At 36.6% G+C, this 18448-nt stretch overlaps 1 protein-coding gene across 1 annotated transcript; it reads left to right on the top strand.

Annotated features, from left to right (window-relative positions):
* The first annotated feature begins 1721 nt into the window (after nucleotides 1-1721).
* LOC124644102 (lipase 3-like) lies at nucleotides 1722-4548 on the top strand. Its single transcript, XM_047183317.1, has one exon. The coding sequence runs from the start codon at nucleotides 1775-1777 to the stop codon at nucleotides 3041-3043; it is 1269 nt and encodes a 422-aa protein (XP_047039273.1). The 5' UTR covers nucleotides 1722-1774; the 3' UTR covers nucleotides 3044-4548.
* The last annotated feature ends 13900 nt before the right edge of the window (nucleotides 4549-18448 follow it).

The raw sequence follows: 18448 nt of genomic DNA, 5'->3' as shown, positions 1-18448 counted from the left end.
AAAGGATTTATTGTCGTAAGGGACAACCCTCCAGCAAGGTCAACGCGGCTATCAACATTAAAGACCATTTGAAAACCTCATGGAATATTTATGTCTGACAGTCTGACAATGCACTTAGAGTATTTGAGTTAAAATGTATATTTATAATACTACCATTGTTATGAAATCTTCAGTATTAGGCTATAGTATGGCAATATTTTGAATATATAGTAAATACTCTATTAGTAATTTTTTTTTGGAAAATATCTTGAAAAATAAATTGTTCAGCTGTGAAAAATTAATGAGACCAATATTTTTCATGAAACTGCCATATTTTTGAAGGTATGAATATTATTACAGTAACAATTTTTTTTAATTGGCTATGGTATGATATTTTTATTATACTTTACCTTGCCAACAATTATAATTAATTAGTACCATCACACTTGTACACCTTGTACTGCAGTTATTAAATATCAATGACATATTACTCGTGATTCTTTATTCTACACCAATTAAATCATGATCACACTTATTCCCCATGGTCTAGTGGAAATCAAGAAGAGTTGCAAAAACCATCAAGTAATCATAAAAAATATAAAGCACCGACAATTCATTATCATCATCTTTAGAGCCTTTTTTCCCAACTATGTTGGGGTCGGCTTCCAGTCTTACAGGATTCAGCCGAGTACCAGTGTTTGACAAAGAGCGACTGCCTAACTGACCTCCTCAACCCAGTTACCCGCGTGACCCGATACTCCTTGGTTAGACTAGTGCACCGACCATTCAATGCTCTTACAAAAATATATTATATCTTAGTCTTCATTATTTGTTGTTTTAGTTGCAACAATAATAATACATCATCTGTGAAAATATCAACTCTCTAGATGTTATGGTTCTTGAGATTGAACCTGGTGACTGACGGACAGCGAAGTCTTGGTCAAAGGGTCCCGTTTTAGGTAAATTTCGGGTACAGAACCCTAAAATATATCACAATTGGCACATAAATGTGAAAAGCAGCAACTTGTAGTAGTTTCATCGTAGAGTTTTCAGTAAAACGTCATTTCAAAATAATTCCTAGACAAAAATACAAAATGCAACTTTTTGATAATGGTATGTTATGTCTAATTAATTCCTAGTTCCTCCTCGCCACTATATTTATTTGATATCTTCGACTTCCGAAGGTCAATTCTACAAAAATAAATGAATATACGTATACAGTTTAATTTCAATTCGATGACTGACCATGAAAATTCCAAATGCAGAAAAACATACAAAAACTACCTCCTGTTGGTTTGTTTTGATAATTTAACCAATAAGTCACCAATAGACTATAGACATAATTTTTCAGGGGTTCGTACACATAAAAAAATGCAAATTGCAATTAAATGAGAATGAAGAATGAGGCTTGACGTGCATGCGTGATGCACAGTTAAGATTCATGTTCACATTAAGGTCATTTCCCCTACATTTTTTTTAAGAATGCAAAATATTTTCATATTTCTTATTGAATTCAGTTGCTTCTCGCAAAAACGTCAAGAAACATGCACTGGAACCAGGAAGTTCAAGAGAAACAGTTTAACTGCTCACCTCTCGCGCCTATCACATTGTATTCTAATGTATCGACATAAAAACATAAATAGGTAATACTCATCTCTATAAATATAGTTTTTTTTACACGCCTCCATATTTATCTTTAAGACCTTCCTGTAAGGTCAATCGAATGTTATAAAACTGGTTACTAGTTTACAATGAAAACATACGCTGTTAAACTTTCCGTGACACAACAATAAAGATGGAACAGTATCCCATTGTATGGACCCTATATTTTTTGATACTGATACAGAGCATACTGCAGATCGACACGTCAAGGCCTCCGCTTCGGCCGAATAAACTCGTATCGTATTCCCTGCCTCAGAAACGAGCGCTCAAGAAGGCTTTGGGGATCAACGAGGATGTCTACTTGAACTTCACAGAACTAACCGCCAAATACGACTACCCAACAGAAGTGCATACAGTGACAACCGCCGAAGGTTACATTTTAAAAGTGTTCAGAATATTATCAAAGTGCAGTGAAACTGATAAACAGTACCCAGTGTTGTTGTTACATGGTATATTTGATACCACAGACTTGTGGGTAGTTCCTGGAACAAGGAATGGTCTCGGATATGTGCTGGCTGATAACTGTTACGACGTGTGGGCAGCTAACCACAGAGGCAACTATTATTCACGGAAACACGTCAAACTTGATCCTGATAAAGATCAAGAGTATTGGAATTTCACTTTTGATGAACATGGGAACTATGATCTGCCTACATTTATAGACTACGTTCTTCGAAGTACTGGACACTCGAAGTTGTTCTTCGTAGGACATTCTCAAGGCACAACTGATTACTTTGTCCTGACTTCTATGCAACCTGAATACAATGATAAGATAAGGTTGGCAGCAATGCTGGGTCCTGTGGCTTGGATGAAAAATTTAAGACATCCCATAGCCCGCATTGGTGCACAACATTACATGGCAATAAAGGCCTTTTCGGAGAATGCGGGTATCAGTGAAATATTGGGTAGAGAGCATTTAGTACATTTCTTTCTAGAGTTTATTTGTGGATTAGTTCCCAGTTTTTGTGATTTAGGGCTGTCTTTGTCAACTGGTTATAAGCCAGGTTCGATACCCCTCAAAGATATTTCTGTGGCTGTGGCCCACGAGTTAAGCGGTACTTCTGTTAAGAACTTGGCACATTTTTCCCAGTTGATTCTAAGCGGAAGATTTCAGCGTTACGATGAAGGTTCTGAAGGGAACTTGGAACGGTACGGTACTCGAAAGCCACCCCAATATAACGTGTCTCAGATCACTTCACCAATCTTGTTGATAACTGCTCAAAGTGATTTACTATCAACACTGAAAGATATCGATATTTTAGCGCCTAAACTGCCTAATTTAGTAGAAAACTACGTAGTGCCAGAACCTTATTGGAGTCATCATAATCACCTATGGGATTTAAAAGCACCTGACCTCGTGTTTTCGAAAATTTTAGAGTATTTCAACAAATATAGAGATTAGCACATTTGCGTATCCTATTTGATTACGATTAATTATTTAATTTATTATAGGAATTTCATTTCAACCAAACATTATTTTTATCGCTTAAACCGCGGAAGTGGAAAACTTTGGGGGAGCATGTTTTCTGAAACGGTGGCGACGACGATTATTATTTTTATAGTGATAGTAAGTGAAGTGAGTACAATTGACATACAATTTTAGAAATTCAAGTTCGCAATACGTTAATTTCAAAATAAATACCGAATATTTTATAGGAATTGAAATATTTACAACATAGATTTTTTCAAAATAATCGGATGGCCACTACTTAAATACTTCCTTAAAACCCGGAAATATAATTATGCTAATACATCATCGAATGGTTTTCAGAAACATTATTCAAATTCAAACGGTATTCTACAATGACACGGAATGTGTGTTTAGCGACATTGAATTATTTATTCAAGATTTTGGCAAAAATTTTAAAAACCTTCATAATTTATTCATCACTACACTTTACTTGTTTAAAAAAATTTAGAGTAATAGTATTAACTTACATTTTTCTTAAAGTCAAAAGGATGATAAGAAGCTTTAATAATACAAACAAAGGGTAGTATAATTCATTTTCATAAAAAATGGATTTACTCATTATTACCACTATTTATTTAAATAATAATATTTCAACTTATTCTCTTCTTCAGGCCTACAAATTATTGATCGATGATCTAACAGTTACGGCAGCAAGTCATAAAGAATATTACCCAATATTCAAGTTCACGCAAGCAAAGCCGCAGGGCATCTGCCCTGCGGCTATATGCGGGTATATGTATATGGCTTATGTTATATACCTACATATACTGGCACTGTGACCGGATTTCTCTAATAACAAGTGTAGGCAGACTTGTATTATATCGGAGATGTTAATAGACAAATATTGGTATTACATGATCTAGCGTAATGGCTAAATTAAGGACAGAAAGTGAAAATATAGCCGGAGAGTAAATCCGAATTGAAAATCTCTTTCCTTTTAGGAAGTCGGTTAACAAACGATATTTTTTTGTTTATTTTTTTCAAGTTTAAGTTGCATTTCAAGGGATAAGGGCTGCGGAATTTTGCGAAAGGGTTACCGCATCCAATTACTAAATAAAGGGCTTCAGAGGAAACATGATGGATTTTGGCAAGAGTAAGAGTCTGACACTCCCTCACGCTGCTAACTCACAGCGGAAAAATTATACATACCTAACTATTAAAATTCCGTTTTGGTTATATTTAACACTGCTCGGAACAACGGCCTTAAAACATATTTGCGCATTCAATCGAGTTCACCTCTACTAGTGTGTGAACTTGAAAACTGCATTAACGTCAGTTTCTTTAATTTACTTCCCAAAACTATAATTAGCATTTAAAATTCCTTTAATTAAAGGTACAAGAAGGTTACGTTGATAAATAAGTAGGTTCATGCATTGCAACCAAAATAAATCTAGTCATCTTAGAATTAAGCTGAAAATAAATGTTTTGTTCATGTCCATGTAGTTTTATTTTAAACTAGCTTCTGCCAGCGGTTTTACCCGCATCCCGTGGGAACCTCTGCACGAACCCAGATAAAAAGTAGCCATATAGCCTTCCTCGATAAATGGGCTATCTAACACCGAAAGAATTGTTCCAATCGGACCAGTAGTTCCTGAGATTAGCGCCTTCAAACAAACAAACTCTTCAGCTTTATAATATTAGTATAGATAATTCATGCTTAAAATACCCATTCTTGGTTTTGAAACTTTACCTACTTCTGTTGATTCTATAAAACAAAAAAAAACATTTTGATGTTTAATTTTGTTTTGACTATGAAGTTCAAATTGGTCTTTGATTGATTTGAGTATATCTTTCAAAATATTATGATCATTTTTGTCCAATGGCAGAAGTGAAAAAATCATCTTATTTATATACCAAAAGAAAATAACTTTAAGTTCATAATACAAATATATTTTATACTAGCCGTTTTCCCGCGGTTTCACCCGCGTCCCGTGGGAGCTACTGCTCGCACCGAGATAAAATATAGCCTATGTTACTCGCAGATAATATAGCTTTCTAATGGTGAAAGAATATTTAAAATCGGTCCAGTAGTTTTTGAGTTTATCCATTACAACCAAACAAACAAAGTTTTCCTCTTTATTTTAGTATATAGAATATAGAAAATCCTAATCTTCACCATTTCTTTGCTTGACAGAGTACCCGCACATTGCGTACTTTTAGTCGGCCGATAGTTTGTTTGGGTTCATAAATTAGTATGAAGATGAATGGTAATACGCACATTATACAGATCAGGTATTTAGCCGCTATCAGACCGACTGAAAACTTTGACCAACCGTTGGGTCAATTGTCGGATGATTGGTTAGTCTGCAATACTCTGTGGGTACTCTGGCACAAATCATTTTTTTTTTGTTGTATTCCAATTTAAAATTGAGTATATTTAGTTACTAGCACCTCTTATAAATTATCGGTAAACAAATGACTGAGGAGTCGATGCAGACACATAAAAAAATATGCCCGTCGCAGATAAAAAAAAAACCCACCTTTTTTGTAAGTACATCAAAAAGGCAGTCCATATTGGTCAAGGTGCATCAAAATCGGATATCTTGTGCTTGGTAATTAATCCTGAAGTTGATCGGATAGGTTTTTGTCGGCTCACCAAGGGCATCGGGTCATCTCGGACGATCAGCGATAAACTGCAGTCACGCCTTGATTTATACACGTATTTTTATTTAATAAACCCTTTTTGATAATTACAAGACGATATTTAATATTTATTTCGCAATTTACATGCTTTAAGTATGTTTGGTGTTAAAAGTCAAGTGTGAGTAAAAGAAGTGAAAATAATTGCGGTTAAATAGCTGGCGCAATTTCTTTTGGCTTGAAGCGTAATTCGGTTTTTTCAATTTTCTTGTTCGGCAGTAAACCTGCCAGTGTAATGAAAAATAGAACATCTCTTTTATGATTTAAAGTGTACTGAAGTTACTTTAATAACGGCAAAATCTAACTATTTTTTTTTTTTACTTGATTAAATATTTTATCTAAAGCTGATGATATGGATTATGAAATTATGCTTCATTTTGTATACCAAATATATTGCTTCATTGAGAATGTGTGTACATATATGCATATGGAACTAGGTCGAGGATGTTCAATATAGGTCACTGGGTAAACCGGTCACTTAGCCTTCGGAAAGCAAAGCCATATAACAGCATAATGATTGGAACTAATAATAGCATGAGTATTAATGTATGATATCATTTGTTTTCCTTATTTATGTCGAAACCTAATAAAGAATTATACGTAGGTAATAACTTTAGCGGCTTCACGCACATTCAAAGAGAGTGCACATTGTCACATATATAATATATGTATCTTAGATTTTAATCTACATTTAGCTTCCTATTTAGATCAGCCATTTTACAGCAAAGAACTGTCAAATAAACCGTCAAACAGACATACTGTCGACTGTCGCATTTATTTTAACAACAAGGATATGTTCTTGTGTATGGATGCATAGTAAAACCTGTTTTAAATTTTGCAAAGAGAAATAAAAAAGTGGCCAGTGTTGAACCTCACCTCGCTGTATCTGGTGTCATAACCTTCGATCGCTGGTCCGCCTTGAGTGATGCGTCTCAGTTACCATAAGTCTGTTAATGTCCACAGCTGGACATCATGGTTTATAAGCACTATTATAATTTTAAAATAAAAATGGAGGCGTTATTAATAATTAAACTTTACTTCCTAGTCATCGAGACCAAATAAAATATCCAATAACTTTGCATAGAGTTAAAGACATTTTAATAGCAATTTTTATTATTGTAATCGGTCTGATAACTTTATCGTTTTACGTGATACTTACAAAGGCTCAACCTTAACCCAATATTGTTTTCTTGATTGCCAATTAAAAATACAATAGGTAGGAAAATAGAATAGGTTATAGAGACATAGGTATACTTAGAACCTGTACTTGCTTCCATGTGTAACTCAAATTCAGTCAAACACCTGATTATGTATGACATCCACAGTCATAAAAATGCTGCAATGTAAAGTACACTGTGTACTGTAGGACCGGGAGACAACTCGCTTGCTCAAATGAAAAACTGGATCAATATCACGATGTTTATTGTACGGGCTCGAGTGGTGAAGTGACATACTTCAATATAAAAATCCTAATCTATTCTTTTTATAGAACACATTTAAAATGATTGTCCGGACAGTACCAAATATATCTAATGAATAAAACCTTACAACAAAAGAGTTTCTAACTAAATGAGTTACAGTACCTTTATCTATGCACTCGTGTTGGTTCAGTCCCTGTAAAAAAGCTGTGCCCCTCTAAAATCAGATATCTAGATAGATGATAATAGAGATGGCTCGATCATGCGCAGCAGTGTTTTGTTCATACATTTTGACTATAGTGAATTCAGTAGTAGCCAACTTCGCAACAGTAACAACATTTTCCGAGAACTGTGGTACAATACAAAGCCGTGATTAAAAGTCGGCACAAACAGAGCTTCTCTAAGTTCATCCCCACCACAGAACAGAGAACAGCTGATTATATTGCCTCTGCAGTTCGTGATGAGCTTTCACCATTGCATAACTATAGGTCGATTGTAATTGTACATACATTAATATTTCTTTTAGTAATAACATGCGTGAAACAATTAAAAGTAAGTATTTACTTTCGATTAACGATCTCCGTAATGATTGAAAATAAATTGTTGGATGTTCTTTTATTGATCCTAAACTTTTAGATACTTAATTAATATCTAATAATGATGACAATGAGGTAATTAATATCTTATATTCAAGTACCGAGATTTTATATGTTGCTGTTATATTCACACTGCCGGATGAAATTCAATGTAATTTTAATCAATTTGCTATTAAGGCGTTTACAGAGTTACTTGGCATTATTATAGTTGGTACTGAAAATATTCTGCCGATAATGTTAATTGAATATTGACATTTAACGTTAGTTTATGTTTGGAAACGCAACTTCTTATAAAATATTCGTAAAGTTTTGAACAACTGTGAAGGCGTCATCGTGGAGACAATTTGAATTTTTTGTAAGCTTTATCGCAACTTTATAGTTGTAAGTAAAAACTGTCATATTCACATTAACATTAAACTTTAAACGTTGTTTCGTGTGTTTTAAACGAAATCGCTTTGTGGGTTTTCTTAAACTTTCACAAAGCAGCCCGTAGTCTGGAAGTTGGTGATTGATTCACCCGTGCATCGGAGAGCACGTAAATCGGCCCTGCGCCTGATCTCTTTCCGGTCGTGTCGGATTGCCGTCCCATCGGGCTATGAGAGTGAAGGAATAGGGAGTGCACCTGTGTCTGCGCAAATGCTCGTGCACTATAATATGTCCTGCGCAGCTGGCTGATCTCCTTACGTGAGAACAGCCGCCGTGGCCGAAATCGGCCGTGGACGCTATTATTAAACTTTAAACGTTGTAGTACTAATACACATAAATTAAAAGCTTTACTGCATCGTTAGAAATTATCCAATAACACATTTTTTTTTTTTTTTTTTTTTTTTTTTTTTTTTTTCTCAATCCTGCTTAGCACAGCAATCTGTTTTTCCACATTTAGCTGTTATTTTCTTTGACCTCAGCCTGAGTGTGTCTTTAATTTAAAGAGGGGTCCATTGACTTCACTCTTTATAATGTTGGAAAACGGTTTTTGAGGGAGGGAACACTGTTTCTCCTCAGTCTTGAGTGCTGAACGCTGCCAGTGCCTGTTAGTTTAGTAGCTGAGGCATTTACATGTTTCGATAACTTGGTCTGATACTTGGAACTTCTGATGGAGATTTCTTGTTTCACCGTATTAAGATTTAGATCTCGTAAAATATATTTATTGCTGATGCATTTAGGTATGTTATACATGCACCTAATGCTCTTGGTTTGGAATCTTTCCAAGATATCAATATTGCTGCTGGATGCTGTGCCCCATAGTTCGATGCCGTACGTCCATACTGGCTTGAGGATTGCTTTGTAGATTAGCATTTTGCTTTCATTAGACAGTTGGGATTTTTTGCCTACCAACCAATACAAGCTTCGGAATTTTGTATCCAGTTGCTTCCGCTTAGTCCAGATGTGACTTTTCCATGTCAGTCTCCTATCTAAGTGCATACCGAGATACTTGACGTTGTCAGAGTGCGGTATTTGCTCTCCGTTAAGGGTAACTGGTGGGCAATCGCCTTTTCTAAGAGTGAAGGTGACATGGACCGATTTACTGTTGTTTGCCTTTATTCTCCATAACCCTAGCCATTCTTCAATTTCTATGAGATGCCTTTGTAGCGTTGCTGATGCGGATGCAGCCTCGGTGTTCACCGATAATATAGCAGTATCATCTGCATACGTGGCTATCATAGTATCTTCTTTTATTGGTATATCAGCAGTAAATATGAGGTGTAGAACTGGGCCTAAAATACTGCCCTGTGGGACTCCTGAGCTAATGTCATATAGCTCTGATGTTTCATTTTGAACTTTTACCTCAAAGCACCTTTTATTTAAGTAGCTTGCCAAAATGGAGTAGAATGAGTGTAGTAGCTGATTTTTTATTTTGTAAAGAAGACCCATGTGCCAAACCCTGTCAAAGGCCTGACTTATGTCCAAGAAAACTGCTGAACAAAACTGCTTGTTTTCAATAGTTTGGCTTATGGTGTTTGATATTCTGTGCACCTGTTCTATAGTACCATGTTTCTGTCTAAAGCCAAATTGGTGTTCTGGGAGAATTTCTTCTAAGTGGGCGTACATTCTGTTGAGTATTATTTGCTCAAAAAGTTTACCCAAGAGAGGGAGGAGACTAATAGGTCTGTATGATAAGGTTTCCTCTACTGGTTTGCCCGGTTTAGGCACCATTACCACCTGTGCTATCTTCCACTGGGATGGGAAATGGCTCAGTCTTAGGCATGAATTAAAGAGCATCACCAGAAACATTATGCCCTTCTTCGGGAGGTTCTTTATTAGGGTCGAATCAATTTGATCATACCCTGGCGCTTTTCCAGTGGGTAGTGATATAATTTCTCTAGAAATTTCTTTAGGGGTTGCTGCTCTTAGTGGTAGGCATAATTGGTTGGGTGATTGAAGGAAATCCCCAATTTCTTTATCCTTTTCTTCATTCCTAGTCTCAAGAGGGGTGAAGACATCTTTGAGGTGAACAGCAAAAGCTGTCGCTTTTTCATAATTTGATCTGGCCCAGGTGTTATCTCTTTTTTTGATTGGCGGGATGTGGTTTACAGGTCGTTTGAGGTTTTTAGTCGCGCGCCACAGTGAATAATTAGTGTCTTTGTTAGGAGTCAGGCGAGTTAAGTAGTTTTGAAAGCTGAGATTTTCATAGTCGCTAATCATTTTCTTCAATTCCTCTGAGGCTCTATTTAATTTGGTTTTATCCGAAGGATATCTAGTCCTATGCCACTCTTTCCTTAATTTTCTCCTCGCTAGTGCTTTCATTACTACTTTCTTTGGATATTCTCTATGAGGGCGATTTGTATTTTTTGTAGGGGTTGTTTTGATGGCTGCCATATGAATTATGTAGTTGAATTTTTCAATACTGTTTTCAATATCCTCTGTTGTTTTCAATTTAATGTTTAGTTCTAGGTTTTGAGAGATGATGTCCTTGTATTTGTCCCAATCAGTGTTTTGATTGTATATTCGTGTCGATGGCTCAGAGGGAATGGCAACTTTTGTTTGATTAAGAATAACCGGGGAGTGGTCTGACGATAGGTCCTCACATTTCTCTATTTTAGTGTAGTTCCTGCTGATATTCTTTATTATATAAAAGTCCAATAGATCAGGTATTTTGTTTAAATCCTTTGGCCAGTATGTAGGCTCACCGTGAGATATGCAATCAAGGTTCATATCTACTGTGGCTTTGTATAGTTGTCTACCCTTCGGGTTGATTAATCGGGAGCCCCAGTAGGTATGCTTGGAGTTCCAATCTCCTCCACTTATAAATGTCGGTCCTAGCTCCGCAAAAAATGTTTTAAATTCTTCCGCACTGATAGAGTGTCTTGGTGGGCAGTAAACTGCAGCAATAGTTGTATCTGAATTTTTGTAATTTAATTTGATCATAGTTGCTTGAATTTTATCTGTTTTGTATGGGTTTAAGGCATAATGCTTGATATTTTTTCTCACTATAACCGCAGTCCCACCGTGTGAATTTCCAGAAGGGTGGTCAGTTCTATAGGTTGTGTAGTTTTTAAATGTGATGTATGACCTCGGAGTTAGTCTTGTTTCGGAAATCAAAGCTATGTCAATTTTCTCCATTTCCATGAAAAGCTCAAGTTCTTGTCGTCTAGTAGTTATCCCGTTGGCATTCCATGTGAGTATACGGAGGTTTATGCCCTCTGTGAGACCAGTCCTGTGATTAGTTGGACCATCCGGTCCATCATGCTGTCCATCATGGTTTTCATGATTTCTTGGAATCGATTGAACATTATGTCTAACATTTTAGTAATGTTTGGTCCATTGTCCGTCAAGTTGTCATTTATTTGTTTTTCTTGTAATGTGTACAATGATTGGTCGGTCAGGTTTTTGGATTCTTTTCTATGTCTTAGTGCGTCGGAATAGCTTCTCGGTTGAGCTGAGGGTTGGGGTTCTTCTGGGGTAGCTTTTGGCTGGTGGGTGTGAACGAAAGTTGCTTTGTTGGAGTCTGGTTTTACTTTAATTTTTAATATTCTCTCTTTATATTCTTTATATTTGTTGCATCCTCTGTAACTAGCTGGGTGACTACCTTGGCAATTTGCGCATACAGCGTCTGTTTCAGGAAGTTTTGTGCAAGTAGCTGTTGGGTGGTCATTTCCGCACTTGACACATCTGAAGGGACGAAAACATTGATTTTTGCTGTGCCCAAATCTTTGGCATCTCTTACATTGTATAACTTCTCTTTTCTTGTATGGTGCCTCAATTGTAACTTTAACCTGACCGATGTGTCTTATATTGAATATATCTTTGTTGTTAGGCCGCTGTTCTATATCCACAAAGTAAAGTGGGAGTTTTTGTTTTGTTGTGCGGTGTTGCACGTTCACGACTTGTCTCACTTCGTGCCCATTGTCCTGGAGTTCTGCTTTAATAAGTGATATATCTTCGGATGCATGTAAGCCTCGGATAACCACTCGGTACGCTCTCTCACTTTTTAATTTATATGTGTAGTGGTGTATTTCTTTCTCAATAAGGTAATCTCTTATTATTTTATAAGTCTCGATGTCGCTTGGGATAAGCTTGATGATATGCCCTGATCTAAGTGTAGTCATTTGATATTTATCTGGGTTTACTGCCTTATTTAGGATGTCTCTCAGCGGGATTATGTCGATTACTCCTGTGATAAAGATCGGCTCTGGTTTTGGGACATATTCTTTTTTGTTGTTTTCAGTTTCGTTATTTTCATCACTAAGAATATCAAATCTGTTTTGTGTAGGAACCAAAGGATTGATTCCTTTATTCGCTGACTGTTGCCCGGTAGGACTTTCCTGTCTCTTTCTCTTTGCAGGAGGTAAACGGTCTAGTTGCCATTGGTTGCTATTCTGTGCATTCTCTTTTAGTGGAGAGCATGTTTGATCGGCTTTCTTAGCTTGGTTGCCTGGTCTATCCTGCAGTGTACTCTGATGGTTTTCCTTACAGACAGGTGCTTCTGTCATATTATTACTGCTATTGCAACCGCTGAATGAAAAAGATCTTGGTCTCGTTTCAAATAATCCTTTATGAAAGATTTGTTGTGTTGTTGTTTTTTGTGTTTTATTTTCAGGTTTACTCATATTGTTCCCACGAGTTTGGACGAAATGGTTGTCGCTCACAGGGTGACGCCATTCCTGTGAGAAGGCTATATACAATGGTGTTCGCCAGGTTCACCAAGGTTGGCGCTAAAGACTGAGACCCTCAGCCATTCATCCTATTGGCGCGGTGCCCACCGTAGGATTGGGGTGAATTTTTATTGAGGCTTTCAACCTCTTGACACGGGCAGTTAAGTCAATGTCCCCGATTCTGTAGACAAGTCCACGGAGTAGCGGGTTGGAGGGATCATTTCCTATCACCTCCTGGGAAGATCATACGGGTTAGTTAACCGCCGCCCGAGACTCGGCGTTGACCTTTTACAGCTGGTTTGGTCGGCTCTCAGCCAACCCTCCTCCTTTCACATACGGGCTTGGGACCGTCAACGGCGGAGTTACCAATAACACATTAAACTTAATCCAATTTCAAGCAATCACTGAATAACATATTTTGTAATACTTTACAACCTATTTAATAATACTGTTCTTGACCGACAGAAAATATATAAATATTAAAAGTAGCGATGTCATTGTACATAATAATCTATATTCACATACATAACGTGCAATTATGTCTGTTATATGCAATTGGCTAACCACTTAACAATCGGTTTGCAAAGTATTCCAGCCGACTCTTGAACTATTTATTTGATGACTGCTTATATTTATTTTATGAAATCATGTCGTGTAGCTTTTATATTTATAAGAGAAAGAGTGAAAACACTGGTACACAGCTGCATCAGGTTAGACTGAAAGCCGACCCCAACATAATTGGGAAAAGGCTCGGAAGATGATGATGATGAGTTATAAGAAGGAAAAAGACAACATGACCGGAATATACAGTTATGACGTTTTGCATAATATTCTCCTTAAAATTATCCTATTTAACATAAACAATGACAAGGAAAACCTAGGCGTAAAATATTTTAATTCTCTAAGATCTAAGATTCCTAGACCATTTTCACCGTCAACCACTAATCAGATCACCAACGAAAAGTGGGCACACGAAACCGTTATGGCAGGTTCAAGTGCAATTGTAAGGCACAACACACACTGCTTCCGTTACACTAGTCTGATATAACTATGACATTTTGCCCAATGGGAGACCCAGTGGGCCGCATTGTTCGAAACTCGGCCACGCTCAGTAAGGATACCAAGTCACTTGACACATATTACTGCTAGGTACACACACTATTTGTCACACATTTTTATTAGTTCAGTGTGTTAATTGTTTTGTTAATTTGGGGACAGTTTTATGCCACTGTTAATGATGAGCAGTGTTAATGGCAGAGAGGAATTGCATAGGTTAGGGAGTTGCATGTCTTAGATTGTTTAATGGATAAGCTTATAAGCTTGCAATGTTATCCTAAGCTCTGAGAGGATCTGATTGACTCCAAAAATAAAAACAAGAGTCCTTGTTTGTAAATTGTATTTAGAAGGTAAGTAATTCGTAACTGAAGAGAATCAAACAGCACGTATTCAGTTTGATCTTTGCAGCTATAATTAATTTCTTTTCCCAAAATCAACGTAAGATCAAATGCTAGCAAAAAACCTTCGTCATCTTCGCTTAATTTATTCAAAGTGGCAACCCACGTTTATAATTTATGCAACAAGTATCCGTCAATTATGCATTCGTCTGAAAGAGTGACGACATCCAGTCACCGTCCATTGTCCTGTAAACCGGGTCCATTTGACACGATATGCTGAACCAGTCTTTTATTTCCAAAGTGGACCGAGTCACGTACAACGTACTCACCATTCATTATAAGTTCTAACGGCACCGGTTCACGTAAATCGGGTGACATTATTGTCCGCCATATTTTTAACTAGCCATTCTCCCACGGTTTTACTCGCGTCGTAACTACTGCCCGAACCGGGATCAAATATAGCCTATGTTACGTTGTCAAGAAGAGTGTAGCTTTCCAACAGTGAAAGAATCTTTCAAATCAGTTTAGTAGTTTCGGAGCCTTTGGGATACAAACAAACAGACAAAAAAAACTTGTTTCATTTTTATATATTTGTTTCATTAGTATAGATATGTAAAGCAAATTATGGGACCTTGGACTGTACATAAATATTCAGAGACGTTCCGAATTTCACAGAGGAAGGACAGTTGATTCTACGCGTGTTGCCAGACACCGTTAGCTAATCGAACATATTCGTATGGCATTTAATGAGTTGCGCATTCGCAGGCAGTTGGTTAATGATGAATTTTGAGGATATTAATATCCATTTATTGTGAATGGTAATGTGGGATTTGGAAGTGAAGGTGAGCATGTAGGAAGTTGAGACTTTTTATCTTATGCGAATATAGTGGCAATTCCAAAAAAATGTCCAACAGGGATTTTCAGCTACAGATAAGGCTCTATTGAAATAACTGTTTATAGTAATTATTTTAATTAATCGATTTTCTTAAAAAGACTTCATGTAATTTAAATGAAACTCGAAATCAGATTCTTGGGAAATGAACTTTCATTTACAGAAAAAAAGATTTGAACACTTCCTTTGCGTTATAGATTGACTATTTTTGGAAGTCTTGGATAGATATTAGTCAGATTTCATACTTTCCACCAGAGATAGCCAATAGGTACACAAAAACTGAGCAACTCGTGCACTTAAGAAGATCACTTCTGCACACTATATCTTATGTATCGACTAATTCATATGCCTAAGCAATATAAACCTTGAGCTTTTTCTTCCCATCTATTCCAACACCATTAAAATTCCAGTACCATCCTTTGCATTTCAATAAAATGGTTACAATAAGTCGAATGATCGTGCGCTCGTGGCTTCGACTCGGTTTGAATCAAAACGGCTATCAATCTTCTGTCAGCTTGGAATCTATCCAGAAGGCTGTTGGCAAATACTATCGCAAAACATTCCTAAGGACGTCGTAGGTGTAATTTCTACAGTAAACTGGTGATTGTGAGTCATTGTCGTGATTCAGCGCGTTTTAATTGAATGGTTGAGATTTAATGGGGATTTGACTTGGTTAATCTAATTGATGTGCACTTATTTAGTTTGTGAAACCAATTAGGTACTTAAATTTGTAGTTTCAATAAGCTTTTAAGAAACAAATTAGTTTTCTGCACTGTCTTAATCTATAAAGGTGATCTAAATATATAGTTTAGTGATGCAATGATAGGTTTCATAAAACTATTCAGAAACATAAAAGTAAATAATGTCAAAAAATCTGTATGTCACATAAATAACTACACTTTATATTCAATCTTACCACCTAAGCACAACCAACTTTACTCTGCAAAAAAAAAAACAGCAAAAACCGGAAACCCAGCACACAGCCTGCATACGATAATAAAAAGAAATTCGCGGACACATAACACACATCACTGCCAACGTTATGTCATCCATGATGAAACAAAAGCCTATCGCTAGCCACCAAGATAAATAAAAAACAGGATACGTCACATAATTTCACGTAAAATGTAAACTTTCGCAGACTGCAAACTTTTGGTCGGCTGATAGTTTGTTTGGGCTCATAAATCAGTATGAAGATGAATGGCAGTACGCACATTACCCGGGGATGTTGTATTGTTCGAAAGAGCTACCGCGGCCCTGGTACACAAAAAGCTTACGAAGGAACACGACTGTTTTTAGTCAGTAAGGGTCTGATACTCCCTCACCGCTGCTAACCCACAGCATTTGATGATTTTTGACGTCGTAAAAAAAAAAGTTCGCACATTACAAAGTGCTATTTAGCCGATAACAAACTGACTAAAAGCTTAGATCGGAATCCAGAATTTATTTTAAAAAAATGTTCAACTGTCAGCCGACTGTTTAGTCTGCAGTATGCAGCTGCTCTTAGTGCATCGAAGTTTGTTGATAAATCACTTTCTCGTCTCATGGATTTGAATAAAGAACTCGTGAATATTCTGAAGACGTTTCGTATCGCGCCCGATGATTCTCGCGCGAATGTGCAAAATGTCAGTCAACTCGAGCAGAGAAAGGTGCTAACGCTAACTTAGTTCCATCCGCTCACAGGTTCACGGAGACTGGATAAATAGTTTATTCCAATCATATCTCAGTATCATGGAGAACAAAAGACTAGCGGAGGTGCTATAACAGAGAATCTCAAAAAAATTTGCGCGCCAAAACACGGGTTTAGGAGGGACGCCTTCTTCGGACTCAACCATTTTTTGTAATACCAAAAATCGTTGACAGATATCTTAAAGGACCCAAACGCCTAGTTAGTTCACTCGTAACTGATCGTTTTGGTCATACCCACTTTACCTATTTGACCTAGAACCTGCATTACGGTATCTCCGCTCATCTTTCCTTACTTCGTGCTCAGTATGGTCTTCAAACTTTATGACCGCAAGCATTAATTTAACATTCATTTCGAGAACTATATAATTAAGTAGTATTATGATACTAGTATTCATCTTAGCTCTAACTTAGTTAATGACTCTGGTGTAATGATTAAGTTCTGCCTGATGACCTTATGTTAATTATGTATAGTCTATAGATGGTCCTTTGCAGTAAATTATAGGGAATCGTAAAGTAGATTTTATTGTTTTAAAAAGTAACCTGGAGTTCGATGTCAATAAAGTTAATAACTATAACTTTCTAGTTTTTAGATCTTTAGACTTTCGACCTCAGGGCTCCAAACTGGGGAGATTCATTTCTCACATTTACATTTCATTAATTTTAGAAGCAATGTGTTTTACATAAGTAAGTAGATAATTATAAAGCACCATTTGATTGCAGTCATTACTTTTTTCAATCATTTAGTGCTTTATACTTTTCATAACCGAAAGCTTAAATAATATCATAAAGTTAGAGATGAATTACTGTACCATAGTGAAGTGACGAAACTGGCATTTAGGAATTGTGATATGTATGTTGCGTAAATATCAAGATTTTTAGTGTTGCAGAAGTTCAAAGGTAGACACACTAATCGGCCGTCTGTCAGACTACAAGCATGTTAGACCACACGCTTTAAAAATACTTTATTTTAGTCGCCTGAGAGTGGACAGTGATAGGAAAACTCGTATTTGTTATATAAATATCCGCACGTGTTAGGAAACGTGTTAGTGTCAGCTAAAAACTCGTAATCACTAAGAGAATTATAAATTTAGATAGTACAGTCAGTCAGTAGACCTTAAATATTTGTGCAGCTTAGTTCAGCTAACTATAGGTACTGTTTAAGTAGTTCTGTGTGGTTACGTTACCTGTAGACAAACAGTAGGTAGATTGTTATCTGTATGTGATGGTTAATGAATCACAAAGTACAGCCTACTACGACTAATTCCAAGACTTCAACAAAGCTTCAAGTAACAGTTGCCAAAATGACGCACAGGTACTGACGGAAACGCACATATTCTTAAGAAACAAACGGCAAACAGAATCAATGAACTCGTCAAAAGCGGGACATTCAGTGATTTTCCTTTAAATTGAATAATCAGATGGTCGTTTTAAATTCCAACAAGCTGTTACCAGATAGGTTTGATTACGCAATGCGTTGGCCATTGTATTGGGAGCTACACTACAGATGAACATTAGTATGCGCCTGCGATCGTGTATGATAGTATCTCACCCACGGAAACTTGACGAAAGTATTGGCGACGAAAGTGTGTTTTTTTTTTTGTTATATGGTACGAT

This window comes from Helicoverpa zea, chromosome 2 (genome assembly GCF_022581195.2).
Source record: "Helicoverpa zea isolate HzStark_Cry1AcR chromosome 2, ilHelZeax1.1, whole genome shotgun sequence".
In the NCBI taxonomy this organism is placed as follows: Eukaryota; Metazoa; Arthropoda; class Insecta; order Lepidoptera; family Noctuidae; genus Helicoverpa; species Helicoverpa zea.
This window is presented reverse-complemented; position numbering and strand designations above follow the sequence as displayed.

Coding starts and splice junctions, on each gene's coding strand:
- LOC124644102 (XM_047183317.1), top strand. CDS start 1,775: ATGGAACAGTATCCCATTGTATGGACCCTATATTTTTTGATACTGATA.